This window comes from Bidens hawaiensis, unplaced genomic scaffold, assembly GCF_021521415.1.
Source record: "Bidens hawaiensis isolate Kalapana, Puna unplaced genomic scaffold, B.hawaiensis_p1.1 tig00024513_1, whole genome shotgun sequence".
Lineage (NCBI taxonomy): Eukaryota > Viridiplantae > Streptophyta > Magnoliopsida > Asterales > Asteraceae > Bidens > Bidens hawaiensis.
This window is the reverse complement of record NW_027493878.1, coordinates 135363-144686: the sequence shown is the minus strand read 5'-3', so window position 1 is coordinate 144686 and position 9324 is coordinate 135363. Positions and strand designations below refer to the sequence as shown.

The 9324-nt window shown below is 34.8% G+C and overlaps 1 protein-coding gene and 1 pseudogene across 2 annotated transcripts; both read left to right on the top strand.

Annotated features, from left to right (window-relative positions):
• The first annotated feature begins 1100 nt into the window (after positions 1 to 1100).
• LOC143569504 (putative beta-1,4-xylosyltransferase IRX10L) lies at positions 1101 to 4419 on the top strand (annotated as a pseudogene). The gene is made up of 4 exons (XR_013141753.1): positions 1101 to 1425; positions 2240 to 2628; positions 3457 to 3698; positions 3808 to 4419. The product of XR_013141753.1 is annotated as a putative beta-1,4-xylosyltransferase IRX10L (transcript).
• Positions 4420 to 5535: 1116 nt separating this feature from the next.
• LOC143569493 (uncharacterized) lies at positions 5536 to 7953 on the top strand. Its single transcript, XM_077055384.1, has 4 exons — positions 5536 to 5819; positions 6932 to 6990; positions 7110 to 7227; positions 7746 to 7953. Exons 1-4 carry the CDS (start codon positions 5587 to 5589, stop codon positions 7822 to 7824), a joined length of 489 nt encoding a protein of 162 aa, XP_076911499.1. The 5' UTR covers positions 5536 to 5586; the 3' UTR covers positions 7825 to 7953.
• Positions 7954 to 9324: the final 1371 nt, after the last annotated feature.

Below are 9324 nucleotides of genomic sequence, written 5' to 3'. Positions count from 1 at the left end.
CACTCTAAAGAGTAAAGAATCAACGCTCATCTCAACACCACATTGGTTGGGAGTTTTTCAAAACTTGATTAATTAATTAATTTGTCTTAACTTCAAAACTTGATTAACTAATTTGTCGTTTTTCAAGAGTTTAGTTAACAGTTTGACCTAACACTTTTATCAAAACCGACTGAATCAAACCATAACAACAAAATTGTTTAGTGCAACAAGTTTGGTTATGAACTTATGAATCCATTAGACTTTCAGATTGAGATCGTTTCATCAATTGACATAAATTATTTATTGTTTCTTGAACTTTCACCATCATGACCAACCATACCTACTATGTATAAAAATTAATAAAAAAAACCTTATATTATATGCATTAAAACAAACAAACTTAGATCTTATTCATCTACTGAGATGTCACAACAACTAGTTTTATAAAAAAAAAGTATATTAGTTTTTACAAATCTCAATTATTCTTTTAGGTCGTCGTCGATCCCAACTAACGAATTAGCAGATAATAATCACATTTTATCATATTTGTTCATAAGTCCGCGACTAACAGAATGCTAATGCCGTCAGCTGCAGGTCGCCAGAAAAAAATGCTTTATTCCTGAAAAATCACATTTTATGATGGAAATTAATTCAACCTGAACACCACCACCATCAACTGACTCACCACCAACCAACCACCACCACTTGAGCACCACAAACTGATTTCGACGATGGTTCTAAGGTTCCGACGACCTCAATAATATAGGCTTTACTTGAAAAATGTTCCTAAAGGTCTATCCAGGGTACAAAAATGCTTGAGAAGGAAATGTTGAGTTTTCCCGAAAAAATGTGGGTTTTCCGACGATCTGCAGTTAACGGGGTTAAATTATGTTAGTCGCGAACCTTTAAGAACAAATACGATAAAAAGTAAGATCGCTAACAACCAATTCATTAGCTGAGACCGACAATACGACAACTATCAAAAAGATAAAATTTAATACACCGATGAAAAAAATCTTACTGTATTTATTAAAACAAATAACCTTATATCTTATTCATCTACAAAGATGTAACAACTAGTTTTATTAAAAAAACATGAAGATTCAAGAAACAAATTAGACACCTCCATCTCTACTTCTTCCCTGTTTCTTTAAGCAATTTCCACACACCCATCTCTTTTAATTTAATTTTAAACCCAATTTACAATAAACAGTCTTTATCATATTCCAACAACTACTTTCTCTAATGACATTCCAACTGTCTTACTCTTTCTCTGTGCCCATTTAAGTAAATAATAATTTGCACTTCTGGGTCCAAGATTTGAACTACTCATTATTCAAAATCATGAATTTGAACTGGGTTTTTATTTTCTTGGCTTTTTATGCTTTGGTGTTGAATCTTGATGTTTTGAGCTCAGAAAAGGTCAAAAAACTGAAAGAATTTCAGGTAAATTTATTATTATTATTATTTTTGTGATTTTTAAGATTGGGATTAATTGGGTTAGATTGGAAATTAGGGTTCTTGTTATTAGTACTTGATCTGGGAAGATTTGATAAGATTGATGCTTGTTGATGTGATTAAAGCTTGTTGATTTTGTTGAATCACATTTGATATGGAGTTTATATTTGTTTATTTTTTAGATTATTATTCGCAATGTTGTAGAATTCGCTAGGTGCTAGTGGGCGGGTGAAGTACCGGTTAGTGATTAATCAGATTGGAATTTTTATTTGTGTTTTTTCAAATTTATATATATGTAAACGATTAAACATAAACGTTAACATAAAAGTTAACATAAATGTTAACATAAAATTACATTTAAAAGTTAACATAAATACTTCAAAGTTCACTTAGTATAGTTCAAACATAATCGATTAAACGTAAGCATAACAAATCAATGAGAAAAACCAATAACTGGGGTTAACGGGTTAAAACCAAGGTCCATTTGCCTTCTAAAAACCGACAATAAAAGGATCCAGTTACAATAGAGAGGCAGATAAGCGTGCGACAAGCTGTGCCGCCACCCTCTTTTGCCTTCTAAAAAAGGTTTTCACTTGGGCCCACTAGGTGATTAGGACCAATTTGAGCCGACTAGGACCGACTATTAATGCCACCGATTAGCTGAAAATTAATCAGTAACTCACCGACTACTCGACTAGCGGTTAATAACCGTTTAATCCTGATATTTACAACACTGATTATTCATATGATAGAGAATTTGTGTTTTATCCTGCAACTGATTATTTGTGGAATAATAATATAGGTAGTGCTGGGGATGTATTAGAAGATGATCCAGTTGGAAGGTTAAAAGTGTTTGTTTACGAGCTACCGAGTAAGTACAACAAGAAGATATTGCAAAAGGACCCGCGATGTCTCAACCACATGTTTGCTACCGAAATTTATATGCACAGATTCCTGTTATCGAGCCCGGTTAGAACGCTAAATCCAGAGGAAGCCGATTGGTTTTACACCCCGGTTTACACGACATGTGATTTAACACCAAACGGTCTACCCTTGCCTTTTAAATCACCGAGAATGATGAGAAGTGCGATTCAACTTATTTCTTCTAATTGGCCTTATTGGAATAGGACCGAAGGGGCTGATCACTTCTTTATTGTGCCACATGATTTCGGTGCTTGTTTTCATTATCAGGTATAAATCTTTTACTTTCTCATTGTGGTTTTCAGTAGAGGTGGAAAAATGGGCGAGTTGTGTAACGGGTCAAAATGGCTAGCTTGGGTGCGGGCCGAAAGGGAAAATATCACTATAAAGTAACAAGCTTTATAAATTATGTCACACAAGTTTCATATTGTTATGTTGTTGTGAAAATTTTCATATTTGGTTAGGCTATGTGACCTAAATGAAACACTTTGGAATTTTGGATACTTGATTACTATTTATTGACTTTTTTATTATTTTTATTATTATTGTTATTATAATTATTTTTTTAAGTTTTAGAATTGTTTCATTTAGGTCACTCGGTTTCACCGGTTATGAAAATTTTCACAACAATGGAACAATAAAGACATAAATGAAACATTCTATGAAAGTCTGTCATCGGGTTGGGTTGACCTGAAACACTTACATCATAATTTTTAATTGTTTAATGTTTAGAATAAATAAGAATTCATTACATAGTTTGTTAATTGGCTAATATTGGTGTTTAACTATTATAAATAAGTGTTGCTTTGTATTGAATTATTAAGAGAAATATACATCATTTTCACATTACATTACTTTCTCTAAATTTGGTTAGATTAGGTTACATTTCTCTCTCATTTATCTAATAATTATTCTACGAGATTTTATACATTAAAAGTACACTCTAGACAACTTTCGATCTGTTCTATTGTAGATAAAACATAACCTGAATCGACCCGTTGATAAGTAATATGTCGAAATTGCACAAGCAAGTTTCGAGACACTTTTGTGAATATTATTTTGTGGTTAGTTTTTTTTTAATTATGGAATTTATCGTAGGAAGAAAAAGCTATCGAACGAGGAATTCTCCCTCTTCTTCAAAGAGCTACATTAGTCCAAACATTCGGGCAAAAGAATCATGTTTGTTTAAAAGACGGGTCGATTACCGTGCCCCCGTACGCCCCTCCTCAAAAGATGCAATCTCATTTGATCCCTCCTAGTATTCCTCGTTCCATCTTCGTCTACTTTAGAGGTTTGTTTTATGATGTCGGAAATGACCCCGAAGGCGGTTATTATGCAAGGTATGTCATATGTGCATTGTATATTCTTAAAACTAATTATAGGTCAAAACGGGTCGGGTTGATCTGAAAAAAAATATTTATTTATTTTTTATTTTTTTGTGATTTACAGGGGAGCAAGAGCTGCAGTGTGGGAAAACTTTAAAGACAACCCGCTCTTCGACATCTCAACCGAGCATCCAACAACATACTACGAAGACATGCAACGAGCCGTTTTCTGTTTATGTCCACTCGGGTGGGCCCCATGGAGTCCGCGGTTAGTCGAAGCAGTTATATTCGGTTGCATCCCTGTCATCATAGCAGATGACATCGTGTTACCTTTCGCCGACGCAATCCCATGGGAAGACATTGGCGTTTACGTGGACGAAAAAGATGTTCCAAATTTGGACACTATTTTGACATCGATCCCGACAGAAGTCATTTTAAGGAAACAAAGATTGTTGGCTAATCCTTCGATGAAACAAGGGATGTTGTTCCCACATCCGGCTCAACCAGGGGATGCTTTTCATCAAATATTGAATGGTTTGGCGCGTAAATTGCCTCATGATAAGAGTGTTTATTTGAGGAAAGGAGAGAAGGTTTTGAACTGGACCGCGGGTCCTGTAGCTGATCTGAAGCCATGGTAGCTTTTGATGATTTTTTTTTTTTTTTTTGAGTTTGTAAAATGTTTGGTTATAAACAAAATCATATAGGCATGTACTAATGGTCAATGGAGTGGTGCAGGGGTTTTTTGTTGTTGGGGTTGTTAGTGTTTTACTGTGTAGTTGATCTCATATAGTGAAATGATGGTTATTTAAATCATATGGTGGTGAACCCTTGTACAGTTGTACACTTGTTCTTGTCATGGTTAATATAATATGTTTTTTTTTACCTTTTTTAATTAATTTTTTTCAACGGTTAACTCACAAGCCCTCTAATTCCGACTCTTAAATCTTAGGTGGTCAACTCAATTGCTGGCTAGCTAGATTTTATTAATTTTAGTTGATCCATCTACGGTCAATTCAGTTTCACTTAAAACACTTAGATATTAAAAGAAAAAATGACTAGAACCTTCAACCATTTAAGGAGGAACAACTTCTCACACGTCTCGCTACAATTAGGTTACATACCCTTTAGTTGATATAATATGCGATCGCTGTCTCTTTATATGATCTTTCAAGAGATGCCAGTGATGTTTTCCTTTTGATGATTATGTCATAACATGTCACTTGTTAAGGTGCATTTTTTCTGATCCTATTGGTTAGCAAAAGAAAATCATTTTTAAAAATATAAATTTTTTATATCGATTGTGATTTGATTTTAACTTAATAACTTTAAAACATGAGCTAATACAAGCTAGGTGATAAGACAAGTAGATCCTCGAGCCTTCAACAAGCTAGTTATAGTATCAGAATCCGAGTTTCTTAGTTAAAGCGTCAACACAAGGTTCTATTATGTTTTGACTACAACTAAGGGGACCAACTCACGTCTTTCAAAAATTATGACATTTATATATCAAATTAACAACCCTCCCCTGATTCCGCCCTCGATTACTCAACTAGCCTTTCCGACCCATGAATCGAACCCAAATCTCTGCCTCTATTCCAAAAGACAAAATCAACCAAATTGCCTCTAAAATCCAAACACATCTTTTTCTCCAAAAAAAAAGACACCCAAAAACCCTTTTAACAGCCAAACAAACAAACCTTTAGAAAAAAAATAAAAATATATTAATAAATAAAAAAAAACAAAAAGCAAAAAGTTTAGTACATTTAGTTATGTGGGAAGTATGGCATCCACGCTTCCACACAAAAACATCTAAACAACCAATGCAACATCATCTACAACATCTATCTCTTTACTTATCTATTTAACACCATCATCATCCAACAAAACATAACAACATACATACATGGCTCTCCAGACACCACTCAGGCCACCACCAACCACCACCAGATCATCAACACTCACCACCACCACCACCAATGCCGGTCTACGCGGTTCATCTAACCATGTAGCAATGCAATCATCGTTTTCCTTGTCACCTTCTCTTCAGTTACTGCTTCCTCGTCATCGTCCAGCTTCCGCGCCTAAATTCGCCATGCGGACGGCTTCTAAACAAGCTTACATTTGCCGCGACTGCGGGTTAGTTTCTATATTGTTGTGTAGGTTGTGTTTGTTAATTGTTTCATCTGTTTCGATGTAATCACTGCTTTTCATAAAACCGAAGAAACTAGACCGAATTAGAAACCGACGGTTTGGTTTTGTGAGCAAACGAAAAGGGACGAACCGAACCGGATAAACTGATTTGTTGAATTGCTTTTTCATTGAATTGTTTATGTTTTGTAAACTGTGATATATGTTTTAGTTTTAACGTTATGTTCTGTCGATTTGGATGAGATTAATTAAATCTTTGTAAATGTTAGAATCTTTTATTAGCTCTTAGGCTATGCGTAGTGCAGGGGCTATAAATTGGGGCGTTTTGCGCCGTGTGGCGTCCAGTCAGCAACGGGTGGGAATTTGTTTTTGGGGTTGGTGTGTAATGGTGTATGAGCTACAAATAGTAATATAATAATATAATATATGTATATATATATATGTATGTATATATATTACATACACACATAATAATATGATAATAATATTCTTTTCCTTCTTCTAGGCGACAAAACCTTCCCACCCCTTATCGCCCGGGGGGCGGTGTTCCCCTCCAAAATCGCCCCAGTCGCCTTCCACATTTCGCCCACTACACAAAGCCTTATTATTTTGGGCCAAAATGTACTATATTCTATTAATTATTTTAAAAAAAAATAAAAATTAGGACCAATTTCAAAATATCATGGGCCAAATCCGAAAAGTACTAGCCCGATTAGCAAAACCGGAAAAACAGAAGGTGAACGATTTTGAAAAAAAGAAAAAAACCGAAAATTTGGTTTTCATTTCGGTTTTTGCCCAAAACCGCAAGCCACACCAGCAGGGCCATGTCCGAGAATCGTGAAAATATTTTGGGCCGGAGGCGAAAAAATTTGGGCCTTAAATTAGCTGAGTATTTGGGTTTAAACATTAAGAATGCGTATTTTCTTTTCAAAACAATATATATATAATTTTTAGAAAAAAAATCGGGCCTATCAGAGTATCAGTATCTGGGTGTCGGTCGATCACCTGGCCCTGCCTCATAGCCGGAACTGCACCACACACACCCTTTTGATCATATTTATGTTAGTGAAGTTTGCGTGTTTGTTTTTGGATGGGTGCAGGTACATTTATAATGATAAAACATCCTTTGAGAAGCTTCCTGATAAGTACTTCTGCCCGGGTATGAATTACAGTTACTTTTGTTTGATTATGGATATGATATTCATATATTTATGATTTGGAAATGAGTAATTATGTGTAATCAATCCTTTGTTTTCTTATATGTTTGCATACTTGCAGTTTGTGGTGCACCAAAAAGAAGGTTCAGGGAATACACACCTGCTGTGACCAAAAATGCCAATGCAACAGATGTTAGAAAGGCCCGGAAAGCCGAACTCCAGAGAGATGAAGCCGTCGGGTAAGGCTTCTAAACATAAACTGATGCAGAGTGGAAGCGATAAAAGTAATAAAAGAGAAATAGTTCCCAACAAGAAAAAATGTTTATTGAATTCCGAATACTAAAAACGATTACAATAGAGCCCTTTATATTGAGGATTTCTAAACATGGCAATTTTCAAAATCTAGAAAACGTGTCAAACTATTTTTGGTAGTGTTTGAATGTTGCGAAACTTGGAATCTCATTGAGTGCTTAAATGAAGGAATTTGGGCTCGACAGTTGGGCAAAACCACCTACGGTTGTTTGCCACAAGGTCCTCTTGTCGAGACATTTTTGTTGACTGGTAATGGGCCCCATAATCTCACTCGTAGCCCCAAGTTATGCAATTTTTAAGTTTGGACTTTAATTCTTTGTTTTCCCCTATTAAGTTGATCCATATAATATAAGAGTCTGCTAACTCTTGGATCAACTCCTCATCATAATGACACAAATAACCGACATCTTTTAATATCTTTTTAACCTTTTTTTGTTCCTTTCAGGAAAGCCTTGCCAATTGCAATTGCAGTTGGAGTAGTTGCACTTGCTGGCTTGTACTTCTACCTCAACAACACCTTCTAGAAGCATTTTCCATAAACATGTGCACAAAAAACAGTTATAATCTGATTTCAGTTTTGTAGATTTTGATTATTATTGTTCTCATTTAATTTTGTATAATCTGGTTATCATCCAACATATTCATATAATCAAATCAAGATGTATCTTATTTATTCTGTTGGTATATCTAAGTGTTACATGTTTGTATAAAGCTTCGATATTAAAAGAGAAAATGACCAAAATGCCCTTTTTACAAGTCAAAGTAAACAAAATGTCTGTTTAACGTCTTTCCCAAAATGTTCAACTTGAATCCAGTTGGCCTGCCTGCTTACTAATCATCACTCGACGAGATTTTCAACCAACAAAATTCTGCCACGCATCAAGAAAATCTTGGCTGAAGTAAAAGAAATCTCGGCGGAAGCCACACAAAAAACTCTTGTCGGAACTCGAAACACGAGAAAAGTCCCGTCAGAAGGCGAACAAATTCTAGTCAGATTGCGCCATGAGTGACAAGCCGGCTAAGCCTTAACCAACACCTTTTGGGCCCTGAAATTGATAAAATCATTCTGATCAACCATTACTTGACATGTGCCCTAAGTAGGCTTAATTTAGCCTACAAATCCGGGTTTTTTTTCGTCGTTTTCTATAATTCTTATGCCTATCATGATGTATGATACTTACCACAACTATATATCTAGAATAATAGGTATTGGGTTAGAACGAGTTCGGTTGACGGATTAGAACGTTCCGTTCGAGTCATAATAGGTTAGGGTCAGAGCTTGTCGATCAAAAAAGGTTATTTTAGGCCAACGACGTGATGGTGGTGGTTCGACGGAGTGATGTTGGTGGCAGGTCCACGATGGGAGACAAGTGGTCACAATCGGTGGTGGTTTACTCATCATTATATATATATATATATATATTTTTTTGATACATAAGCGGTTCAGACAGCCAAAATTAACGGAGTTAGCTTTCCTTTAGCTTTGAATTATTGAAAGAAAATTTTGTTGAAACTTGGGACTATCAGAAAATATTTCTTAAGTCGGACTTAGCACCGGACAATGGGTCAAAGTTAAAATTATTAAAATCCAATATTCATTTTTAATTTTTATGGGTTTCTCAAGTAAATAAAATAAAAGCTAATGAATCATCATATGATCCTTTTACTATTTTCTATTTACAGAAACAATATATTTTCATAAAGTTTATAGTTTATACTTATACGGTATTCATATAAAGCGAGGGTATTAGTAATTAGCATTGCAACAACTTACTGGAATTATAAGAACATAAAATAAATAAAATAAATATATTTTATGAAAGAATAATCTTTTGCTTAATTAAATCAGAATATCTTTCCTATTTACTACATGGAATGAAGCTATATATTTAATCTCCAACTCAATTCATTCTCTCAAACCTTAATTTATTTGTTCAAGACATCCATCCAAGAACGATGACTTCTTTTTCAATCATGAGCACAGGTAAACCCATGGTTTAATCCTTACTAATTTATACATGCAT